At 36.6% G+C, this 27,850-nt stretch overlaps 1 protein-coding gene across 2 annotated transcripts; it reads right to left on the bottom strand.

Annotated features, from left to right (window-relative positions):
* Nucleotides 1-1,664: 1,664 nt before the first annotated feature.
* Nucleotides 1,665-27,680, bottom strand: LOC100371868 (neuronal acetylcholine receptor subunit alpha-3-like). Of its 2 annotated transcripts, none has more exons than XM_078008848.2 (6): nt 27,593-27,680; nt 10,464-10,606; nt 9,816-9,860; nt 8,049-8,158; nt 4,969-5,504; nt 1,665-3,590 (listed from the first exon to the last, which is right to left on the bottom strand). In XM_078008848.2, the coding sequence occupies exons 1-6, from the start codon at nt 27,645-27,647 to the stop codon at nt 3,040-3,042; spliced, it is 1,440 nt and encodes a 479-aa protein (XP_077864974.2). In that variant the 5' UTR covers nt 27,648-27,680; the 3' UTR covers nt 1,665-3,039. The 2 variants fall into 2 exon arrangements, with proteins under 2 accessions (XP_077864974.2, XP_085355665.1); XM_085499539.1 differs by lacking the exon at nt 27,593-27,680 and adding an exon at nt 22,818-22,923.
* Between the last annotated feature and the right edge of the window lie 170 nt (nt 27,681-27,850).

The raw sequence follows: 27,850 nt of genomic DNA, 5'->3' as shown, positions 1-27,850 counted from the left end.
CAACAATTAGCTATATATAGACAAACGACAACACTTTGTTAATTCCTGATACAACTGCATACCAATATACATCATCAGTAATTCAGACAAAGTAAAGGTCACGTGGTTTTATGAGTTATATAAGCCATGATGAACAGTGAGAAAAAAGAATAAGCATAATAATGTGGCATAATTTCGAACCATACTCCTTTTCGATTTTAATGGACAAACAATTCTGTTCATTAAAAACAATGTACTTCCTCGTGTTTCAATAAACTTGGGGTGCACCTGATAATGATGACTGGCCTCTAAGTGTTCACAATATCATTTATATGGTTTTAAATGAGTAAAGTAGAAATTACGCAATAACCCCAGTCACATGACTTCTATACACCCTATGGTTTGTTGGATAAATTTGCCCTCATATATTGGTATGATTGAACTATATTATGCTTATATTATAATGTGATTTATAAAGCCGATATTTAGCGCCGGTAATTGTTATTACTGCTGTATATAATAGAGAATTATGCAGAGACATTAATAAACATTTATTCGATCCAAAAGACACGCGTTCGATGTTCACTGATTCAAATAGCTGCTGTATAACTGAATCGCTTAACGGCAACTTGAAAGACCGGATCTTTAAAAGCTATGGGACCCCACTTTAATATTATATTACAAATGCCAACGATGTATAATAAGAAATGATCTTAGTTGAGTTAAGAAAGCACGATTATTCAATTATTGCGGGCATCGATTCAGCTCGACCGTTCAACATACGCAGCGGGCAACATTTTGTTTTGTTTTGTGATTTACTCTCGTCAAACGGTGACACGTTTACCGACACTCGGCGACAACTAGTGTGACTTCTTTTATTTAAAGTAACCAACGTAAACCATGTTCACAATCTTCATTGGCTACATCGTTTCTGTCATTGAGCATGTGCGTGTTACGTCTAGGCACTACTTTATTTCGGCTCATTAATTAAACAAGCAGCTTCTCGGCTGAGATAACTCCAATGTTAGCAATGCACATTTGAATTGAAGAACTGAATATATCATTAGAAAATGAACAATATGTATAGTATCAAAGCAATCGGACTTGCTGTGTTCAACAAGAATTTGAAAATATCACTTTTTACCAAAAATAACAAAAATATTCATTAAAATTATATTATTGAAGATATCATCACGAAATGAACAAATGTGAGAGAGGTCTACCTGAGGTACCTATATGTATAGTATCAAAGCAATCAGACTTTCGGTTTTTAATAAGAAGTCGAAAATATCACTTTTTACTCCAAATGCCAAAAATATTCATCAAAATTAGATAATTGAAGATATCATCACAAAATGAACAAATCTGAGAGAGGTAAAGCAATAAGAGCGGTACTTTTCAAGAAGAATTTGAAAATGTAAAAAGTTGACACGAACGATGGACGCCGACGGACAATCACTCATATGTCAAATTGTGTCACTGTAAAAATTGTATATGATTGTATGCTAATAGGTTCGCGAGTGTATTGTACTGCAAGGCGCTGAAGATTAAATCAGCTTTTTAAATATAAATCGAATGTATTTGTTTGGAAATTAACGATATATCGTTCATGTATATACTGGAAACCACAATGCGATCTTTATAAATCTAAAGACACTATCAATGAACGAAATGGTTGAAACAACTTTTCACGTTTTACTTTAATTTATTCAAATATCGCACACTTGCAAATTACTACATTATAAAATGTGAATGATTTATGCAAATTACAAAAAGCCTATAATAAAAATTGTGTTTAAAGTTTTTTAAGTTCCGAAAATTGAACGAGGAACTTCCAAACGTGCATAATTATAATATTGTTAAGTAAATACTGTGTAATATCAAGGATGAATGATGCACAATGAAACAATAATGGTATGCTCACAGACAATCACGGTATGCACACAGATCACAAGGGTATGCTCACAGACAATCAGGGTATGCTGACAATCAGGTTTTGCTTACAAGCATTCATGGTATGCTCACAGACAATCAGGCTTATGCACACCAACTACCAGGTTATGCTTGCAAACAATCAAGCAATCAGATTATACTGACAGGTAATTAGCGTATGCACAAAGGCAATCAGCTTATACACATGGACTATCAGTTTATGCTCACAGACAATCAGGGTATGCTCACAGGCAATCAGGATATGCTCACGGGCAATCAGGCTTATGCACATAAACTACCAGGTTATGCTTGCAAACAATCAAGTTATGCTCCCAGACAATCAGGGATGCCCACAGACAATCAGGTTATGCCTGCAAACAATCAGGTTATGCTGACAGGTAATTAAGGTATACATACATACAGGCAATCAGCTTATGCCCATAGACTATCTGGGTATGATCGCGGACAATCAGGGTATACTCACAGACAATCAGGGTATGCTCACGGGTATTCAGGGTATGCTCAAAGACAACCAGGTTATGTTCACAGACAATAAGGGTATGCTCCCAGGCAATCAGATTATGTCGACAGGTTATTAGGGTATTCACAAAGGCAATATACAGCTTGTACACATAGACTATCAATTTATGCTTGCAGACAATCAGGATATGCTTACTGACAATCATGTTATACTTACAGACAATCAGGGTATGCTCACAGACAATCAGGGTATGCTCACAGGTAATCACAGGTCATGCTTACACACGGAAAGTCGGGGTATGCACATAGGCAATAAGGGTATGCTTACAGACATCGGGTTATGCTTAGAGAAAATCGGAGAAAACACATCTAAATCAGAATTCCTGAAATCTGTAAAAAACACATTAGACTATTCCCCAAATAATGTCTACATATAAGGAGGCAATGGAATTCAATTTAATGAACTTACTGAAAACGAAATGTTTATATGATATATAACTACGTGTAGTGGTGTACTGTATCCAAATTAAGAATGTACCTAGACAGTGTCACTCATAAGGGATATGTTCGGGAGTCTACTACTATTCATAGTGAATATCTAGTTAGAGGTATAATTAACGAAGCGGTATCATCATCTGATTTGTAGAATTATTTGTATTGTTCGCCATGTGCATAAAGAGACAGTACGTATCCAAACGTAATTGCTAGAAACACAATGATGTAAAAGAACAAAAATGCTCTGTCTATTATACGTGCCACGGCTCTCCACTCATCAACTTTTTTCACAAACATGTCTTTGTCATCTGTGGATCCATTATCGCCATTTGTTGATTTCGCCATTTCTAGCTTTACTTCCGGTGACATCTTTCGGCAATCGCTGCTAATGTTCCCGATGCAACCGTCCCCCTTACTTTTACCATTTGTACCTTTACCGGTACATTGCTTGAGAGGCTGAACCACGGCAGCGTTACCGTCATACGATTCTCCGTAGCTGCGCGAGTGAGACCCGTTCCTATCCGGGTAGTACTGCGCACAATATCTGCGCATCATAACGACGGAAGCTAAATAACCGAACACGGCAGTTCGTACCCACGTGGGCACCGCGTGACAGGCTGGTCCCTGGAAATGAATGTTGATAGTCCACGCAGAGACGATACAAGACAGTACTACCATGGCGATAGTGATGATGTAATATTGCTCTGGTGAAAAAAAAGTAGAGACTAATTTATTACAACAAACATAATTCAATTATGATACACGCCAGTAAATATATGTTGATTAAAGCGGGGGAGGCGTCACGTACTCATGCGTCAAATGGCCATAGCGTGTCATTGTTTACAAACAATCGTCCACCCATGAGCCTTTGCGTTTTTAGCGTGTGTTGTTATCGTCACTTGGGACTCAATTCCCGCGCGTGCGCAGGTGACGACCCTCCTGTTTTAATTATAATTATAAGATTTCACATTTCACAACAACACATTTTTCGTACCCAAAAACATCACGTTAAGATGCAACTAATAATCCATTATGTTTTTGATAATAATTTAGTGTTTTTTTATTTTTCCACGATAAAGTCTAAGAAAACACCAACACCAACACGTTGACCGGTGTCATCAGATTCTTAACTACTAACCATTGTTAACTACTTAATATGCAAAATAAATATGTTCAAACTATGAAGTACACGAACAGCGATCAGTGTCAGACACTCGTGTAAACTTTCAAAACACTTCATTAAATATGTCTGTGAAAACGTCAAATTTTGGGCAAAAATGATAAAAACCAGTCTAAAGCTCGGTGTGCATTATAAGAAATCTGCCATTGTGCACGCATCACGATAGGCATGAATTTTCGATTTTCCAGTATGCTATCGGAAGAGCATAGATATTGAAAACAAAAGTTAATATTTAACATCGCTAACATAGGTTTAGTACAACAATTACACAAATACGTCATCATACTAGTATTGGCATCTACCCAATCATCGTTGTAAAAATTTCAGATGCCCGAATGCAGAGTGATTCCGAAAGTACTGGTTACTGAATGGCCATGACAAAAACGCAAGAACCCTTCTTGAAAGAAATCATTATTTTTAATTTCGGTGTGCGTAGTGTGTGATCTATAATTACAACTATCACACTCTGTCACAAGAGAATGTACCATAAACGATCATATCCGGTTCACCGTATAGTGGAATTCGCGAGCGCCGGGTCACCGTTCAAATTCGAGCGTCGCAGTCGCTTATTTATTTATTTATTTATTTATTTATTTATTTATTTATTCATTTATTTATTCATTTATTTATTTATTCATTTATTCATTTATTCATTTATTCATTCATTCATTCATTCATTCATTCATTCATTCATTCATTCATTTATTTATTCATTTATTCATTTATTTATTCATTTATTTATTTATTTATTTATTTATTTATTTATTTATTTATAAACTACTAAGTTGTTGGGAAAAGTAATGAATATATATAACCATTACCAAATTGTAAAATTAAAAGAATAAATATATTACTCCACTTCCGAATCCCACACTTTAATTCAATACATGAATTATACTAACCTATAAACGGAGTTGTGGTCGAGTTTGGTGGCATGTTAGCAGATACAATAGTCATGAAAACCATCAATGCCAACATACTGGTCACAAACAGCGTCATCCGTTCACCGCAGTCAGACGGCAAATAGAACCCGACCAGAACCAGTATGAACAGCAATACTCCTGGCAGAACAATATTGAAAATATAGAAAAGTGGTCGTCGACGCAGGTAAAGAGTATACGTCACATCTGGGTAACTGTCCGTACAGCACTCGTACTTTATATTATTTCTGACGACATGTAAGCTCGATAAATCCCATTCCCCATTGGTGACGTAGTTGCTAAGCCCTGCACTGAGGGGGTGCACAACTATATCGATCTTGCTGGAAGAATAACTCCAGGAGCCGAACTTCAACTCGCACACCTGGATATCGAATGGGAAGTACGTGGCATCTATGCTACATGTGGACTGCAATATCATTGGCTGAGGCGCTTTCACGTAGCCTTCCCACGTGACTGACACATCCGTGTTAACGTGACGATCGAAATTTTCGGACACACTAAGAAACAAACAGAAACACATTGGTGAAGTTGACAATCACATATTCTTGATCGGGAAATTATTTTGCGACGTTAAGATTTGTTTCAGCTATTGTTCTGATAATTGTTCATGTATTTAGAATCATTTGACAGTCAAGATCCATTGATAAATATGTTTAGACGACCATAGCAGAGGGATATTTGTGTCCGGAAAAAAAAACAATACAAAAACAAAACAGCGCGATAAAAAAATCGTTCAACGAATACACATTTGGAATCAACATATATTATATATCGTTAGTTTTCCACAGAGTTTGTGAAATGTGCAATGAATATTCATAAGCATGGTCGAATACATATTCACAGACAGAGAGCTCACTAGATATCCTTATGCGTGTACAATTTATTTCACAAATGCGGGATCGTTGTCGGCACTACATTTATGGTCTTTTGAGGCAGTGACAGTGGAAACAACCTATTGCTGTAATACCCTAGACGGACGCCGAGATCTCGATGTGAGCGAGAAAACTACAAGACTTGTTTTGAGCCTCAAATAGTGTACTAGTGTTCACAATAATGTGGTTACATAGGGTTACATTGGTTGGCTGGTTTACGCCTCAAGTGTCATGGTGTACCAAGCCACAAGAGGCCGGTAACTAGTAATAGTACCAGCATTATGATTGGTCCGTCACTTTCTCGTTGCTTGTTCTATTACCCTTGGTTACCTGGCGTCAGCGCTTACGCTTACGCTCGAAAATTGGGCGAATACAAAATTATTTCTTTTGTTATCAATTTTCACAGAAACAGCGAGAAATGCCTAAGCAGACAGACTGCATGGTCATATCGTTATTGCAGTAATGAAGACTTGTTTACAGAAACGTGTATTAGAATTTGTTCAGATTACGTCACTTAGTCACACGCTTTTGGGCCGGCCAGAAGAACAATATTAATAGTTACCTGCGTCCTACTTACAATTCGTAAGGGACGCCGGAAACAAGCGAGATGACATTGGCTGATTCCCGCCCCAAGTGACATGGCGCACCACGAAAGGAACGCTGGGAACCAGCGAACATATGACACAGGTCTTTGCGCTTTACGCAATAGTACCTCTGACACATGCAGCCTTCAATTTTGTGGTCAATCACCTCACTACGCATGGTCTTCCTTTCGCAGTTGTTTTACCTGAAAACGTACTACAAAAAGTAGAAAAAAAAAACTAACTATTTATTAATGCCCAACTTCCGTTGAATAGTAAATACGAACAATTTTAGCGCGGACAAACTAAACTGGAGGGAAACAGAGTTCTGTTTATGTACATAGTTAGGAATGAAACATTAAACACCAATTTCACTCAAAAGGATTCCGAACACTCCCTTGTAATCTTGTTTGCAGGTGAATATTTCAATATTATTTCTGTCTTGAACGGATTTGATTTTTTGTGTCTAACAGTCATAGAACACACAGCTTCTAGTCAGTTTATAGGGTTAGTCATTTATTGTATAATCTAATACTTTGAAAGGACAGCACTTTTCCAACGCAATTCATGTATATTTTAATCTAATTACCCGAACAATTTATTCAGGGTCAGGGCGTAAAACGTTGTATTAAACTGATTAAACGTTGAATATGTATATCAATATATACTGTAGCACATGTTGATAAAGCGACATGCAATTTTTACTGAATTCTGGTAAAATGACGTAACAGCGAAATGTTGATTTAGCGAATCTCTCCTGTCATTGTTGATTTCCTGTTTTCACAGTACTTTTCTATCACGTGATAAAACAAATAGCAAGTTATCACGTTCATAAAAACAAAGAAAAACTGTCAAGTGTAATTAGGGAGCGCCCCAAATCTTTATGTTCCGGATTACAGTATACAAATCCCTAAGCCTTGGCAATTTTGAATTTATAATAACCATTAGCGACATCTTGAATTAGCGAATCAGTTCTCTCGCTAAATTCGCCAAAGGGACATGCTTGCGAAAAAGACATGTTTTACAGTACTTCATTCGAGAGTTGTGATATATAAGAGAATATGTTTCATCGACCACTGATCGACTTTCAAGTCGTTTTTTTTTATAAAAAATTAAGTTACAGAAAATGTAATGTTGTGTGTTGTGTGTGCGTTTTTTCCGCCGACCATGCCGTTTAAGATCGTTCATTATTTCATCATAAACTCCCAATTTATTCACGATATCAGTCATTATTCAAGACTAATGGAGTGTATGTCGGACGTTTGTCGACGTACCAAACCATAGTTCGGGCCAGGTTAAGTGTTCACGTGACATGTACTTGTCTCCCCGTAACTCAAAAAATAAAACACCGATAAATAAATCTGAGACATAATTGAATTGTTCCGATCGTGAGCCTCTTCGATTTTTCAGTTGTTTCGTAACCTAACCCACTGAACTTGTACAATAGCATTCCGAGTACCTTGCTTTCTGAAAATACATACATTGTAGGAGTAAATATAAATATTTAGATTTAGATAAAGCTATTTAGCAATGTGTTTTTTTCACAGTCGCAATCATAAAGGTATATATGGAAATGAAATGTTCTTACCTCTGATACAAAGTAATATCAGGCTGCCATATCTCAGATACAGGTATTACTATATCTTCAATATCGCCATGATCTTCAGGTTTCCAAGTTAAAAAATCATCATACCACATCTAGGTTAGAAATATGCGATGTTGAGAAATTTAATGATAGTAGAAATCACATCATACGTTATCTTGGCCATGATTTAATGATTATGACTAATGCGATCAGGATACCGAAAACCAGAGTCCAAAATGTGATCAAAAACGGTTAACATTTAGGTGGCTACCAGTAAATCAGACCATTTAACTTCCTTGAATTTCACAAAGTGGTTTCAGTTTATGCTGTTGTTAACAAAACGCAGATAAAAAAGTACGGCTACCAAATTCAGTCAAACATTCTTGTAAATTTGGTTGTTAGGAATTATTAGGAATAGACCATTTTCCGTTCATTGCGAGAATCACGCGTTATGCGTGAAATCGAACGTAAAAACAGGACAAACAAAGGTCATAGCGTTGTAGCGGCGTCAAACATCGCGTGGGATTCGACAAACGCGAAAGTATTTCGGGGACATTTCCGTGCTTAATAATGTGCTGTCCACATTTGATGATAGACAATTTCGATTAAGTAAGGGTATTCGAAAGCAATATTCCTCTGTCGAAGATCGGCCGGTCGATGTGAGCTACGAAATAAAGAAATTCGAGTTCAAAATCAAATCGTTCGATTTTTGCCGCAGACGTTCGACGCGCGTCTTTCATGCATCTCGCGAGATTCTGACGGGTAACATTGATAATTTGTGAAACAATGCTTTAAAATGGGATATACGCATATCAACTCATGGTTTTTTTCTTACAGAAACATGTTGCTTTGTGATTGGACCGTTTTTTTTTCAGGTGTTAGGATCAGGTTAAATCTTCTAAGTAGCTTCGCAGTGTCTGTTTACATAATAATAGCATTGGCAGCTCAAGCCTAATTCCTGTAAGAGTAAAATAAACTAGCCTTTCGTGTTTTGACATTGATGAAATTATTACTTGTCAGAATTTGACGATTCATTTATTGTATCAATATTAGATGTGCATACTGCAAACATTTAATATTGCGTTTTCAATCAAACCGGAGGAGATTCGCAGTCTTTAATTAAGCACATTTAATTAAATTAATCAGTCTCTTCCGGAAATTTGATCTGATATATTGGAATAGAACATTAACTTCACATTTCCTCGTGATTTAGCCTCTTTTAATTGACAGCTTGAAAAACAGTCGTAAGTTACTTTCAACTGAGTTATTGAACCAATCATCGGTTGTGTAGTGTTCTGCGCCTGATCATTGTCGCCGGGTCGAGCCCCAAGAACACCAAGAAAGGGGTCGACCAGAAACACAATCACAACACCTGGCAACACTTATTGGAGTGCGTGTGTCATTTTCCTTTTGATTTATAATGTATTCATCTCGAGTGTTTACATCTATGCACTTTTGTTTTTGTACATGGGCTTATATTTTTCAGATACGACTTAATTCAAATGTTCCATGGAAACAGTGCAAAATGAAGATTTTACACTTTGCAGAAATTGTTTGCCTCAAATATAATTGATAACTGTTGTTAAATTTAACTAAAAATATGTGATATAATTTTCGTTTCTATTTAATAGTTGAATGTACGCGATCGATCTTAAATAAATATTAAGATATTTTACATTGTAACATACACGTTGCTGAAAATACATATTTTGACATAATGACCTAATGCGCATGTACAATTTGCGGTACAACATACACTATATGACTTACATGATTTATCCAAACTTTTAAGATTAAAATCTGATTCTTCTCGTCCTAGCAAGAGAAAGAAATAACAATATTAAGTATGATATATAAAAAAGTGATGCATGAGGTATATTTGATTGATATATATTCTTCTTCAGAGAGCGTTTCGAGTATTGTTCATTCAAGCATAAGTTGTTTCTTCATAAAAATCATTATTATACAGCTGTCACCGTAACGCTATAAGTTACAGCTTGCCGTAATTTTGCGGTATTTTACGGGGTATTTTTATCCCACCATATAAGGAAATGCGAATTCCAAATATGGAATGATTACGCGCGTAAGCGTCCTCTAATAATAAAAACAAACATGGCTGCCATCAAGGTTTGACCGGACTCCACACAAAAAAATTCGCTGATTCTATTCTAAACTTTTTGGATTTCGGCATTCCCATGATGTATCCTTGGAAGGAAAAGATGTATAATAATAAGGTTAATTTACGAGAATACCTCAAAGTATGCACGAAGACAGTACGCAGCGCATCGACCTCCGTTGCGCGTCGGTCGATACTCCAGCTTTACTGTCTTCGAGCACACTTTGAGGTATTGTCATAATAACCTCATATTCTATATAACTAACACGTTCAAGATAATAAAGATATTGATTTTTACTCACGACATCCAATATCTGTATTGGTAACAGTTTATGCTCAACAGTTATTGGTTTGGAATTGTTTTTAACAGGTCGCACATGTTTAGGATAGTTACTAAGTAGTCCCTCTACCAATTCAGATGACACTTCCCAGTTCGAGGCAGCAACTGTAAGAATAATATGTATGATTCTAGCGTGATTTCGTGCCAACTGTTCGTTCATTTCAACCTAACAATAACAGCGCATATCCAATTACGTAATTAGAAATACAACAGGAAGCGTTTACTGCGTTTTTCTATGTAATTACAGAAATTGGGAGCATATAGGAATACATCTAACCATAGGATAACTGCCAAAACAAATAACTACAGCTCGGGGGCTATGTGACCATTGTGTTGATTATTGCATAGACAAACTGGGTAACCTTAAGAAATTGTTGCGAAATCCAAGAAATAAAACAAATGTTTCTGTGATACAATCCTGGTACAAGTTACACACACTGAGAATGTGTAAACCAATTAAAGGTGTGACTATCATGAGACACGTGACACTGGTGTGCAGTTATACACATGGTTCAATAATTAATCCTGTAAAGAGTAATTGTTTTGTGGCTCATTAATAAACTTTTAGCGATATTTCCTGAGACTATCACCATTCCCTAGCCGTACTCCACTCACTAGCTAATGTGTTTATCATATGTTTTTGAAAGTATGTGAAAGATTATAAATTGACGTTTCAATATTTTATGCAGAGCTACATATATAATTGCTACGAACTTTTGACTGTATTATAATATATGAGGGCATATGTTTCAACATATAGTGTCGATTTGATGTAGCTTCAATGTATAATATAATTAGTTCATACAATAAATTCTGGTAGTTTCTTTAGATCCATACGTTTACTTAAATATCGCGATAAAATGGAGATCAACTGCTCTTATCATTCTTGTTATTATTAATAAAAGTGTGGGAAATGTGTTGTCCTGTTTCTATCATTGCAAAACTGCTGTGAACATTTTAGCAATAGACTGTTAACACACATGGGCGCCGAGATCTCGTAGGGAGCGAGAGCCACGAGACTTGTTTTTCTCCTCAAATGTGGCACACGCAGGAATTGAGACGATGAAAACGCACGCTATGGCCGTCTGTGCAGGTAACGACTCCCCTGCTTTAATACATCGACGCGAAAATCTAGAACATAATTATCTAATTAGAGTGTGGAACATATAGGTGTTCGTATCGTGGAGATGCACACCGTCTTCACCTCTGTTGAAATGGCAAACTGCTGTACCGTGGAATATTTTGTTAACATAATTCGTCGCTAGGGATTTAGCATTGCAATTGAAAAATGATTGAGCGACGGCACTTTGCGCGACTACGTTAGACATTACCGTAGATTTGTGAGTATAATTACAGTGACAGCTAATGTGCTTTGTAACACGGGAGGACATACACAATCAAGGTTTTGGAGTGGCGGTGATTAAATTACTATGGTGATACCGTTTATATTGAGCCATTCCTGCAGTTGAATCGAATATAAATACAATGCCGAATTTGATTGGTCGACAAACAAGCTGCTCTCTGATTGGTCTGGTTTTAGGATTGGGTAGCTGATGAGGTACAATCTTGTAAGTATCTTCGCATTGACTCCACTCTTATTTATAACATTTGTGTGCTCAAGACTGGTTAGCGCTGTGTGAGTAAAACAACCCTGCAATTCAGGTTTCGACGTAGATGAAATTATCACTTGTCAGAATTTGACAAACACATGTCGTATTGTATCAAAAATAGCGGGATATACTGCAAACCTTTATTGAGATTTCAATCGAATGGAGATTCGCAGTCTTCAATTAGGCACATTTAATTAAATTAATAAGTTCCCTTGAAAATTTAATCTGACATGTTTAGAATAAAACATTAACTCGTAATTTCGTCGTGATTTAGCCTATTTTAACTCACAGTATGTAAAGCAGTTATTGAAACAATCACCGATTGTTTAGTGGTTTACACCTGATTATCATGTCATCGGCGAGCCGAATGCTGGGTGCTGTCGAACACCGAGAACGAGGTTGACTTAAGACCGACTCAATGAAAAGATTAAAACAGTGTTCGCTGTGCTTGTATTTGACAAGCTTGTATTTATTCCAATTTCTACTTGTGTCTGTCAATTGTGTCACATTTTGTGTATACTTGTCTTTGTCTTTCCAAGTTCACCCCTATGTCATAATGGATTCACAATACAACATGATATTTGTACACCATAGCAAGATGTGCGCACACCATAGCATCTGGCGACACAGCGATGGTATACGCAGTTATTTCCTTCGCAGCATGCTTGACACCAAGCTGTATGATAGAACAACAACGGTTGACTCTAATTATAGATTGCTTTATACCCTAAATGAAATCAAATTTGTTCAAAATAATCATTTATAGTCACTAATTACTGCTGATAGTGTCGTTGGTGACCTTGGCATTGTGAATACGAGAACTCTCTCAATGATATGATTGATGTAGTTAACTGTTTTGTTACCTAAAAGAAGGCTATCAATAAAAGGTTAAACCATATAACAGTGCATTATACTTGTCAAACACAGTTCATTAGACGCGATGAAAAAGTGATGTGCCTCGGGAGCTGTACTTTACTCTATAGTCCTAAGTGGGAGTAGAACAACACAGGAATATGACGTCTGGGAATTAAATAATACGAATAAGTGATATCAGGTGATAACCTTTTTATCACTTTAAAAAATTCCGTGTGTCGAAACGATATAGAAGTTATGATCTTACAGTAATATGCTTACAAATCATATGCTAATTTATGCTAATTCGGCGTATTTGCAGTGACGGGTACCAATGATTTTCGAAATCGGCAGAAATATTATCTTTCTTAGCAATATTTTTGCAAAACAACATTTAAGTCAACACTATTATGATTTATTGTAATTGCACTTAATGTCAGCTTGTTATCTTGGCTGAATTCACATAAAAACTACCGTGGCATGATTTGTTTTCTCAGAGTATTGTTTGCGTCCATGCAGATTGGTGGTGTTTTAAGACTGTATATCGACACATTTAATGTGAAATATTACTTAGCGATATTTCACACTAAACCTCAATTACATTGAACATGTCATTAAAAGGCACAGATAAGAACAGTCGTGAATATATGTAGTCGTGACAAACTCAACAATGAATTCCCTTTTCAAATTAATACTATGGGGAGGAGGTAGGGCGTTTTTGTTTTTCAAACTGGTTTATTAAGTAAGTTACCATGGTAACTAAAAAGTAAATTTGTTAATATGGCGCGCAAAAGCGAATACCAGCGAGCATATATATAACATATTTATAGCGTATTTATAGGACTCGACTGGATCAACATTGCACCGAAACCAACACCTGAGTTTTCGTTTCACACCATAATTAGATTTTGTATAAATTGCATGGGCCATGTATGTACGAATGGAATCCTCTCTATCTTGAAAAAGATGAAGAAATTGTTTCAAGGGATGGATGGCGTGTTTGTATTAAAAACCGTATTGTTAAATATGATACCATATGTCTCAGTCTTAGTCATAGCAAGTCTTAGTGGAATTTTATCAATATCCGGCTGGTTTCGAAATGGCATATTGATATATTCATAGTGAGTAATTAGTTTGGTAAACTTTTCTTGATATTAGTAAAATTAGTGGTTGAATCGGCTTCGTTTTTGCGACCGTCAACACTGCGAACAGGCTATTTACTATTTGATTTAAAAAAAACTAAAAAAACTAAATCTTAATTTCAAACAAGCAGCCTATCGGCTGAGATAGCTCCGCTGTTAGCAATGCACATTTCAGTTAAAGAACTGAAGACATCATTAGAAAATGAACAATATGAATAGTATCAAAGCAATCAGACTTACAGTTTTTAACAAGAAGTCGAAAATATCACTTTTTACCAAAAATTACAAAAATATTCACCAAAATAAATTAATTAGAGAATTGAAAACATCATCACAAAACGAACAAATCTGAGAGAGGTCCACATGTAGTACCTATATATGTAATATCAAAGCAATCGGACTTACAGTTTTCAACAAGAAGTCGAAAATATCACTTTTTACCAAAAATGACAAAAATATTCACCAAAATTAGAGAATTGAAGATATCATCACAAAATGAACAAATCTGAGAGAGGTCCACATGTAGTACCTATATATGTAATATCAAAGCAATCGGACTTGTGGATTTTAACAAGAAGTCAAAAATATCACTTTTTACCAAAAATTACAAAAATATTCACCAAAATTAGAGAATTGAAGATATCATCACGAAATAAACAAATCTGAGAGAGGTCCACATGTAGTACCTATATATGTAGTATCAAAGCAATTGGACTTGCGGTTTTTAACAAGAAGTCAAAAATATCACTTTTCACCAAAAAATGACAAAAATATTCACCAAAAATAGAGAATTAAAGATATCATTACAAAATGAACAAATCTGAGAGAGGTCCACATGTAGTACCTATATATGTAATATCAAAGCATTTGCACTTGCGGTTTTTTACAAGAAGTCGAAAATATCAGTTTTTACCAAAAATGACAAAAATATTCACCAAAATTAGAGAATTAAAGATATCATTACAAAATGAACAAATCTGAGAGAGGTCCACATGTAGTACCTATATATGTAATATCAAAGCAATTGCACTTGTGGTTTTTAACAAGAAGTCGAAAATATCAGTTTTTACCAAAAATGACAAAAATATTCACCAAAATTAGAGAATTAAAGATATCATTACAAAATGAACAAATCTGAGAGAGGTCTACATGTAGTACCTATATATGTAATATCAAAGCAATTGCACTTGCGGTTTTTAACAAGAAGTCGAAAATATCAGTTTTTACCAAAAATGACAAAAATATTCACCAAAGTTAGAGAATTGAAGATATCATCACGAAATTAACAAATCTGAGAGAGGTCCACATGTAGTACCTATATATGTAATATCAAAGCAATTGCACTTGCGGTTTTTAACAAGAAGTCGAAAATATCAGTTTTTACCAAAAATGACAAAAATATTCACCAAAATTAGAGAATTAAAGATATCAACATGAAATGAACAAACCTAAGAGAGGTCTACCCAAGGTACATATACACCAAGTATCAAAGCATTTAGGCTTGTAGTTTTCAAGAAGAAGTCGAAAAAGTAAAACATTGACACGGACGACGGACGACGGACGACGACGACGGACGACGACGACGGACGACGACGGACAATCACTCATATGATAAGCTCCGCTCGACAAAGTCGACAGCGGAGCTAATAAAAAGTTTGCTGGTCAAATGCTCTCATTACAATAACTACAAACTCTACAAACATCACTAGATCACAGCGGCGACAAGTGTAACTACCGGAGATCAGCAAACAATGTTTTTCGGATGATGAAAAATAAGAATATTTCATATTTGACGTGTCAAGCGTTTGACACATGAACCCGGAAATGAAGACAAATCGTCGTGTTTGCGCAAAGTGAAAATAAATATCTGCCTTGTCAGACTTCCCTAAAATAGCAACAATATTATACGTGACGTATACACATATTGTGTACACCAAGGAAGTAATTCATCATCGGAAGTTATCTTTCTTCTATACGAATTAATATCATTGTATCAATAACAATCTTATCCTACAAATATAGTTCAATGTCATTATCGACCGACCATTTAAAAATAACGTGCATTAATTGCAATTATGGCGAGGCATACATCATTCATATTAGGAGAAAGATCAGAAAAATAATGTGTTCAATCACTAAAGTAACATAGATAAGGGCAACTACTACATATACATTGGTTATAATAATTATTTATACTACTGAAAAATGATTAAATGAAATCCAACCATTGTCCATGTATCCCACACTTTCATCAGCATTAGAATGACCATGTTTGCGTATCAACACATATATAATGCTAAACTGTAATTTGAACATGGCACACAAATTCCACGTGATTAGGGAGTTTGTTAAGCATTCCATCAACATTTGTATATATACATCCAAATACTTTAATTGGCAGCAAAGTTTAAATTTATGTTTCAAGCCATACCATCCATTATAACAAGAACCCCATATATCTTATTTTAAGAATAACAAACAATGAACCCTGGCGTCACGTTTTTGGTGATTATCACAGCTGTAACCAATTTTATCCGCCAAGGTCGATTTATGTAGATATGAACAGTTTGAGAATTGCAACATACGGTACTGCGATCTATAAATAACATTAATATTATAATAAATACGATATATTTTGTATTCAATGACTCGAAATTATAGACTGTTCGTTATGACTAGAATGATAACTGAAATAACTGTTGGCAAGAGTTGACAAAGATGTGTGATCAGCTTAGTCTGCACAGAAGATAATCAAAAGTATGCGCATGTGCATTTACTTTGATATTCAAATTGTGACCATAGTTTTCAACTGTTTTGATACTTTGCGACGATTTACAAACATTGCTTCATATAACTAGTGGTTAGAGATAGGAGCATGTACATTCTACACAAATCGAGTTTTTTTATGAAGGCTATTTAAACATAGAAGACAGGGTGTATATTACTAGTATATGATATTGTATGACATATGGTTCAAAGAACTTTGACCTGACTTTGACTGAAATCACCCAACATAACCCAAATATCATATCTGCCAAGTTAAGTAATTTAATCCGGTGTTTGGTTTATGCGACTGGGTTATTTGCAGTTTTCGGAATTATAAACATTAATTCCTAATATTGAATTACGCATGTAATTATATTAATACATCAACTATGTTTTGCAGTTTTCGGAATTATAAACATTCATTTGGCACTATTAATTAATAGCGTCATGGTATTGTGTGCTCACACATAACGTATGCAAGGACAAATGAAGCTGTCATGATTATTCGTTTTTTGTATTCTATGACGTTTAACGTCATAAACGAACGGCAAAATGTGACCCCCTTATTATGGCCCGACATGTTAATTATTAATTGATGACTGACTGCGGCAGTTGTTATGTATATTCAGGTACAGCACAGTGTGAGAGAGTGAGCATATCGGCAAGTATGTACTTTCCGTCATGGGACATGTTTCATTAACTCATATGTCAATCATGTACGCATAACAACAATGTCCGACAGTCTACAGTGACGATTTGTATTGTGGTTGGTAATTTAGTAATGCATTCTTGACATTCTTATGATGTGAATACAGTAAGTGTATTCCTCATAGACAATAAAGCTTATCGCATACAGCATTATTATGACATATCTTCAGTTTGTTTAAGCGGTGAAATTACAATGTTAAAATATAGAGTGAGGTGACACTATTCCCTCATTTCTGAAGTGTGGTGATATTGCGAGGTTTTTGGTAAGTAAAGTTGGGGGCTGGAGGTTGGAATGGTATTATTAGATACAATCTGGAGTGTCATATTTCCCTCTACGTAATTTATTGCGTAAGCCAGTGCCCATATAAAATAAACACAATATACGCTATTATTATACATCTGTCACCGTAACGTAACGTAATTTTGCGGTATTTTACGGGGTATTTTCATCCTACCATATAAGGAAATGCGAGGTACAAATATGGAATGATTACGCGCGTAAGCGTGCGTCCAATCAAAATACAAACAAACATGGCTGCCATCGGAGTTTGACCGGACTCCACACAAAGAAGTTCGCTGATTCTGTTCTAAACGTTTTGGATTTCGACATTCCCATGAAGTATCCTTGGAAGGAAAAGATGCATAATAATAAGGTTATTACGAGAATACCTCTAAGTATGCACTGAGACAGTACGCCGCAAATTAACCTACGCTGCGCGTCGGTCGATACTGTCTTCGTGCATACTTTGAGGTATTCTCGTAATAAACTCATATTATGTTATTGTTTTGTGGACAATTTGACGCACACCCATAATCATCCGTATTTACCAGACTGCTATATCCACGATCTCCGCAATGAATTGAGTTTCCCCATCTGTTTACACCACTTGCTAACAGTTGCGGCATTACCAACATAATAAGACACCGGGTTGAAAAAAAACAACAATAAATAAATTTTGTATACCTGCATATTTTATTATGAATATTCATCAATTCCAAATTCTTATCAATTTACCTGGCGATCATTGACAGCTATTTTTTGAAGATGGAAATTGAATTAAATTCCCTGCTGTATAACGGGAATAGATTACCGTGTCACAGTTATTAAAGTGGATGCCACGGTGATAATTAAACCTGAACCTACAATAAATGTAGGTATAATTTATTAATAAATCCATGAACAAAACACTGACTAAAAATACAGAACAGCGGCAGATACACTACGGCAATTTATCTACTTCATTTCAAAATAATTTACTAGTATCACATAATACACCACGATACTGTAACATAATGCATCACGGTACTGTAACATAGTACACCACGATACTGTAACATAGTACACTACGATACTGTAACATAATACACCACGATACTGTAACATAATACACCACGATACTGTAACATAATTCACCACGATACTGTAACATAATACACCACGATACTGTAACATAATACACCACGATACTGTAACATAATTCACCACGATACTGTAACATAATACGCCACGAGATTGTAATAGTTATACTGAAGCTTTATCATATAGACTAATTATATGCGAGCAAACATACTAGTAAATGTTTATGTTGATGGCGACAAGAATTTCAAAAGCGAATCCCTGCTGCATAATTATCATTAACGACAATATCAACGCAGCGATTCTCGCCATTATATCAGAATGCTCCTTAAAAAGTTTCATTTAATAATTAGTATATATATTTATTATGCTTCTCAAACAATCAGGATGCCCTTCTTCTGGGATTTAACTCGATTCGCGTCGTCATTCAAGTTGGATGTTGTTATGTTTGTGAACATTTCGATCATGTTATCGAGTGTGCACTTTTTTGTTTGCCAACCATGTAATTAATTGCAGATGGATGTCACTTGTTTCGAGTTTGAACTTTTATTGGTTTTAAGAGAGCCGTACATAATGGATTATGACGTAACTTCAATATTAAGCTTGATGATTTAAGCTGATATATGGTATCCATAATATTTAATTACGCATGTAATTTTATTAATACATCAACCATGTTTTTATTAGTATTGTGACGTTAAATGCGGGGGGGGGGCCTTTATGGGGCTACACCGTATTCAGGATCGGGGAGTTTGTCTTTAATACCGGTCTAATAGTCTTTGTCTTTGGTAGCGTGCTTATCTAATAAGTCTCCTCCCTCTCAGCTCGTTCGCTGTCACGGGGTGGGGATCGTTTGGTGAATGTATATCACCACAACTGAGACTGTGCAGAGAAAGAAATATACCAGTAATGATTATAACAAATCAACACAACACAATATATACGGTTTCCTGTACTTTAATAAACAAATAACAGGGATGCTGGTCACTGGAACCAGCAAGGAGGGGGGATACACTGTGAAATAAAATAAATTAGAGACTTGATCGATGCTGCAGGGAACACTCCACTCTCCATTGGACAGCAATGTGCAATGTTGCGTTCCTTCGTATCTGGCACACTGGCGAAGCAGCTGCACTACAATTTAAACTCGTGCTCTGTGTCCAGGGAGTATCGGCAACTGCACTGCTATCTGCTGCTACTGGTAGCACTGGTACAACGGGAGTAGTTCAGGCAGTGAGCTTCAGTGGTTCCTGTTGATCAGCAGGGATTACTGCACAGCACGTCTGCATATGTACCCCTATATAGGGTACAGCTCACTGGAGTCAGGAATCAGCATCACAAGATGTTACAGGATCAAGTCAGGTCACCTTCCTGACTAAAGATTTTCCCTTATGTCTCAACTTAAATACCCTAGCTAATTTATGGCCATGCAAATAATAAAATGTATATAACGAAATGATTGGTTATCTCGAAATAGTCGACAAATCAGTGTACAGAGGATGCCAATTTTGGTAGTGGAATAAACCACTCTTAATCCAAGCTCTACCAATTTAAAGTAGGAGACTCGGGTCAATGATGTCATATCTATTTTCATTGCCAACAACACTGGGCTCAGCACATTCCAAGGTATTTCACAATCACCATGTCACTGTCTGAGACATACCATTATGCCACAGGGAGAGACAGGATGTATGTATCTCAACTTCTGCTGACAACACAATCCAGTGACTGTATCAGCAGTCTTAAAAATAAACATGTGCAATGGGTTGTTGCAAAGTATCCAAACATGTGCGCTTTTCATTCACACAGCCAGGGCTCTGTACTTTTAACTTACAATTTATGTCACAGTATTGTTCTTTGAGGTCACTGACTTCACGTTGGAGGCAAACCGTTAGCATCACATAGTTCACCAGTTAGGTTGGGTTACATGTGCTGGTTATATATATTTCTCCAGTCATGAATTCAGTCAGTCGGACAAAATGCATGTGAAAGTTATTGTTTAACTGCGTCACGATCATGTTTGTCTATAAAACGAATCAACGTTTCAATATGACGCCTCAGTTTAATCTGGCAAACAATTTTGTTAGATTGGGAGTGGTAGGAGTTATAGGTGTTCCCACACCGATTTAATAGTGGGAATTCCTGCTCCTGACGAAATTTAGCGAGGAGTGAGTTTAGAACGGTCTAAACCACGTGAAAATGGATAAAGAAAAAAGTAATGTGTGAAAAATAGCATATTTGTAAATATACTGTAAAACATGTCTTTTTAGCAAGCAGTTATTTTAGCTAATTTAGCTAATCCGCAATTAGAATAGTAGAGTATATTCTCCTAATAAGATTATTGACACTTTAGCTAAATTAAGATTCAGTTGATTCATGCATTCAGTCAAGTTTGCTAACATGGTATGTATCTATTACTGCTATTGCTTTACAGTAACTTTGAAAAAAAATTTTTTCTCACAGATCACATTTTTGAGCGAACCCTAAAATGTCTACATGATGTTGACTACTAGTAAAGTTAAAACTGTTATTTATAGAAATATTTACGCAAGTTGAAAAATACACAACGTACGTTAGGAGTACACAACGCCTGGTAAAAGAGTGAAGAAGGCGTATGTTTTAAACAAACACGGGAGTTGACCCCTGTGATGCCATTGAAAGTCAAGGTGAGTGACTCACATTCTGCATCTAAGTTCAATAAATAAATAATTATAAACGGTGTACGGTTGCCTGAGATGAAAACGAAGGCTGCTGCTTCATGTATAACGACGTCGGGTTCAAAAAAATCATGCGCGCATATATTGCCCACCCCGTGATCTAATGACGTTTGACCCGACACGCTCAGAACTTGATTGCGAAATAAAAACCTCACAAACGATTGATGCGTGTAGAACTGTCACAAGTTCAAAATTAGAAGTATGTGAGTATCGAATTACATACTGTAGTTGGGTTGCTATCATGACTCGATTTAGATACGATTCGAAAAAAATATCCAATTCGTTTGCCGCGCGAGGAGAGCGATTTTTCTGGTGGAAGTCGATTTACTACACCTCGTGACTCGTGACATCAGTTCAACAGCTCGCTATGATTAAAGCGTGGTGGTCGTCGCGCAGCGCGTGTTCGAATTTCATGTAAAATAAACAATTAATTAACACGCGCTGTATACGTCGCTATGAGTCCCATATCGAATAGGACGCGGCACGACGACTGCCGCCCCTTTAAGAAACATCAATGCATAGTATTTATGAACTATATTGTAAATTGCGTGAGTGTGACACGTTGCATTTAATAGAAAGTATTATCTTATAATTAAAATTAACGACTTATTCACGTTTTTTTTTTCTTTTCACGTTACATTTCTGTTTATTCCCTGTCGCGTGCACCATCGTATACTAAAGACGAAAGATCGCGGGGGAACGAAAGTCGAGCAAGCCGAATGAATGATCACTGTAAAGGAAGCTAAATTATACTTCACTAATTACATACTCGTGTCAATTTAAGTATTTTCTATTTGTCAATGGTGCGAAATTTATTCAACCACCGTACAAATCACGCGAAATAGAAATCCCCATCACAAATAACATCACAATCACGTTATACGGTGTCAAGTGTAAGTATATTTACTTTGCTGAACGGGCCAAGGGCTAAACGTGTATTCGTTGGCGGTGATATACTATTTACCATCCCTATCGGAACAACACTGACGATTATTAAATGAAACATATTCTTATTTGTTATCTAATCAAACTCAAATGTAGTGGATATAAATTATGCTGAGCTTGTTGTCCCGAGACGAACACACACATAATCCTACGTATTCTTTACTGTTTTGGTCATGGTGGCTATTGGACTACTTAAATCGCAGACAAAAGTCAACTTACCTACTAACGAGAGAACAAGCACAAAAACAGCTAGCTTAATACAATGTGGCCGCATATTGTGCTTCTCGTCGCCGGTGACTTCTGGCAACAACCGAACAGTCACGACTTGGACGCGCTGCTTGTGGGTTTGATAATGTGCGGCAGACCATAAAAAGAGAATTAATTGAGAGTCTCGCGCATGCGCGTTGTGGAAACGTAACTGAATCTTTTGTTACAAGGACACCGAGTCCTTTTTAGAATGGAAGTTACAACTATCCGTGTTTTTAGTAACACACAGTGACACAGACGGTGTGATTATCGATGCGTTGTTTGACGTAAGATCAAATGTTTTCAATTACGTTGATGTATTTCACATTTTTACGGGACTTAGTCTTTTCAGAATATAACAATCGTCACTGGTATGTTTAATCATGTAGCTAAAAATAGAGCTCCATATCGCGACTGACGAGAGTTTATCCACCTTTGACTTTGACTTATTCCTATCTATCCTCAAATCTGCCTAGGTGTCGGCTCAAGGTGTTCAAGAAAATCTTGACACGTATGAAAGTGATTATTGTAAAAATGCATAAAAAATGAGCGGTGTTCAGTCGATCTGCTAACAACATCTCAGCTGAAGTGTTGACAGTACCTTGATAGAGATATGGTCGCATTTCCTATATGACCATTATAGTTTTGACGGAATTCAGAGGCACTGATGAATGGAAACCCGGTATTACTGGCAAGGTGTGTTCCCTATATGAACGTGACGTTATATGAGATTTATTACAACTAGACAAAAATATGCCGTAGTCGCCGATGCTGGTATAACGGGTTCAATGGACACCCACACACTGACACTTCCTGTTGTTACAGTAGCACGTACGTTGTAGTACATCGTATGTCGTTACGGTAGTAAAATAAGGCTTCTATTTGCCCAAATTTAGAGCTTCACAATAGAATATAGTTGACATTATTTTTGTACTAACCGCAACCCAACCTAGCACTACTATACTTTGCGTGTGGCGTACAGGTGACTGGTCAAAGACAGATATACAGAATAGGAGTTCAAACAAATGTATGCGAAAATTACAATCTATTTCTATCAGAAAACGACGATACGCTGTGAGTAAACATATTTTTGACCCAGGCGTCATTTTCGGTCACCGAGTGCATCTAGTGTTTTTTAACACAGAGACCACATTGCATGCTCGTAACTCGTAATATTCTGTAGTAATAACAGACTAGTCAATTACCACAATTGCATGCTGCAAAGTTTAGGTTTCGGTGTTATTGTCGAGAAGGCAGAGTTATTTTAAACAGTGGGGTCCTAAAGCAGGTGTGGACTTGCTGCTGACTGGCCAGTGACAACTGATGGTGAAAATTGAAGAATTATTTGTTTATGTTGGAAATATATTGCCATTTCCTTATAGTTAAATTAAATCGAAGAAGCCAGTATATACGTAGGTAACATCACATGAATATAGGAGAGTTATTTTAAGCTACTCTCTCACAACACTCTTCTGTCCATTTTTGTAAGATGGGAAGTAGGGTGAATAGTGTGCGTACGCCGATTTAAAAGGGGAGAATTCCTGCGTCTGACGAGATCTTGCAAAGGGCGAGTTTTCAACATCCTACACCACGTGACAATGAAAAATGTAAAGTGTAACAAATACCAAACATAATTTTACAGTTTACAACTTATCATTTTTCTAAGCAGATGATCATACAAGTATCTGCTTTATAATGTAGAATATGAACTGTGACCCACTCATTTGTCGAATAACGTGAGATCTCGCGAAGCGCTGCAAATGGTCTAATCGTACTGAAAATACTAGTAGGCTTGTCCCTTTCATGACATTAACAGTACATAGTAGTGTTCACACAGCACGAAATATAGACTAATATGCATTAAGCTAATCTCGTATGTTTGCACGTTGGATAGATCCAGTTGTGTTCACGCACGGAAGCAAAAAGTGGTTAGCAAAGGCTAAGAAACGCCCAAATTTGTTAAGAATATACAAAAATATTCAGTCATTTTAACTATTACTGCTAGTATAGTTACTAGTAACTAGAAAGGTATATATGTTCGTTCTACGGTGATAAAACAATACCTAGGCCACTGTGCCTAGGCAAATTCGGAAAGTGTAGATTCCATAGTCTCGTCATCAATTAATTCCTTTCTCGAGAACAATATAGATGTGCTCGCACTGATTGTCATATCGGAAATGGCATACCGAATATGAATAGCTATGAATATAATAGTACATCTTCCAAATAAATATTGTATACAATAGCGTTTGGAGCGCTTAGCCCGAGCTAAACGTCCACGCACATTTTGTTAGCCTGTACTAATGATCTGCCCCAGGTCGTAAAACAGGACAGATTTAATCTGTACCAGTTGTTTAGCCCGTGCTACGCGTTCATGCTCGTTTTCTTAGCACGGACTAAGGTATTTGAGCTGTGCGTAAACTCGACTAGTATCATGTTTGTACTGTTTCATACACTCCCAGCTACGTAATGACGTGATCCAATTACCATTCTTGGAATACTCTGTTTTTTTAGTTATTATTGACTTATCAGAGTCCCAATAACGCCCAAGAAGTTGTACGTGTGAAATAAATGTAAAAGATAAATATTTTGGCATATTTTTCATTTGGTATTTAGTGGTGGATATAGAATAAAATACTGAAAACGTGGGAGAAAATTGATGTACGATACCCAATGAAAATAGTCAGTTACGGCATGTCATTTTACTATTTATCCAATGCCATAGAAATATTTCAACATCTCTTCTGTTGTCTTACGAGATATAACTATTGTATTTTCATTATCTTTAATGTTTGTCCTTGTTATCAAAGAGTGCTTTCATTGTAGTCTATATGGAAACTGTGGGTATTTCCCTCATTATTTGTCACTTTTTCCCCATAAAGCACATATACAGTAAACCAAAGAAATCCGTCATGTTGCTGAATACTAGTAATACTAAAATTGTGAATTAATGAATGACCACCCTTTTAATGCGAGTATACCACGAGATTTGGACCAGTTTCACGACATATACACTATAGCGAGTCTGTATATGGCCAAACTCATATGTTTTCCGGTTTAAGTTGACTATTCACGTTTTGGACCTACTTCTAAACACAAACGAGCATTTACAGGTCTGTCATAATTTGACATATGCACGCAAGTCAAAAATACACAACGCATATTTAGAGTACACGGTGCTGGGAAAACCAGTGAATAGCATATGCTGCAAACAACCGCAAGAATTGATCCCAGTGAAGCCATGGATACAGTCAAGGCGAGCGAGGCAAATTTCACATGACAAAAACATGTGCGCATATATTGCAGTTGCACCCCCCTCCGTGTTCTCTTGGCGTTTGAAGATTCCACTCACAGTGATTTGCGAAATGAAAACCTCACGACCTATTGATGCGTGTGGAAACGTCACAAGTTCAAAATAACACGGCACGTGAGTAGGTGTCGAATGACAAACTATAGTCTAACTAGGCTGCTTTTATGACTCGATTTGGTACGATTTGAACAACTAATTCAATTCGTATGCGCGAAGAAAAGCGAATTTTCTGGTGGGGGCTGGTCTATGACGCCTCGTGTTCGCTCTGAGCATGGTTTTTTTAGTAACCATGCTCTGAATAACTGCCATGCACGGTTAGCGTCACAAACACCTTCGCAACGAGTAGTACGTTAAAGCGCGGCTCCGCAATCCAAGGGATTGCACCAGTGCGTCATGGGAAATGTAATTTGCATGGTCCGCCCAGTTGTTTACTTGGTACACAGCTGTTATCATTTCAACCGAAGGTGTTAATTCCGTAAGCTAACATCATGCATCACGCTATTATCCGATTCGAATCGCGTTCAACGCTCAAGGGGCCCGGACCTGCGTTGTGAAATGGTGCGATTATCTTATTAAACCTGTTCACGCAGTGGCAGTGTAAGTGACACCGGAAGTTGTATGGTTTCATAGTGCAGCTTTAATCTGAATATATATTTTTTATTTCAGTGTTCATATTCCTACTAAATTCTGGCAATGCTGCATAAATTTGTTACGAAAAAAAAAAAAACATTACAGAAAAGCCCAATCGATGGAATCGTCTTCGAACGAATATGTAATTTTATGCAAATTACGATCGCCGCAACGTCGGCAGTATGCTAATTCCCTTTGTTTTTAATGTTTACCGAGACATGCATCCTAACAAAATAAGTGAGAGAGTTTTCTAGTCGGTCTTCTAGTGTTCATCTTATAGTATAGTATACTTTATTGTTCCCCCTCGCGTTCACACTCTACTGATGACAACATTCCACATACAAGCCGAGTGGGAGATGACTGTAAAATTATACTTCATTAATTACATACTCATGTCATTTTAAGTATTTTCTATTCGTCAGTGAAATTCATTCGTGCGTTGTGTTTTCAATTGTCGTCACCGTATACATCACACGAAACAGAAATTTCCATCACAAATAACATCACAATCACGTTATCCGGTGTCAAGTGTAAGTATATTTACTTTGCTAAACGGGCCAAGGACAAAGTTAGAAGTGTATAGTTGGCGTCCGTATAATATTTACGATTCCTTTTGGAGCAACACTGACGATTATTAAACGAAACATAACCTAACATCATCTTATCTGTTATCTAATCAAACTTAATAGGTATAAATTACGTCGAGCTTGCCCGAGACGAACACACATTTCACCGCGTGTATTCTCTAGATTCTGTGGTCACTGGTGGCTATTGAACTATTTAAAATCGCAGACAAATGTCAACTTACCTACTAACGAAAGAACCAGGACAAACGCAACTTGTTTAATACAATGTGGCCGCATATTGTGCTTCTCGTCGCCGGTGACTTCAGGCAAACAACTGAACATCCAACAATGGGACGCGTTGCTTGTGGGTTGTGTAATGCGGGCAGCTACAAGAGAAGTGATTGGGGGTTCCGCGCATGCGCTTCGTGGAATTGTAAATGAATTATTCCAGTAAAACTCAATTACCGTCAGTGACACTAAACGATATTACATTGTAATAT

This window comes from Saccoglossus kowalevskii, chromosome 5 (genome assembly GCF_978046115.1).
Source record: "Saccoglossus kowalevskii chromosome 5, keSacKowa6.1, whole genome shotgun sequence".
Taxonomy (NCBI): Eukaryota; Metazoa; Hemichordata; class Enteropneusta; family Harrimaniidae; genus Saccoglossus; species Saccoglossus kowalevskii.
This window is presented reverse-complemented; position numbering and strand designations above follow the sequence as displayed.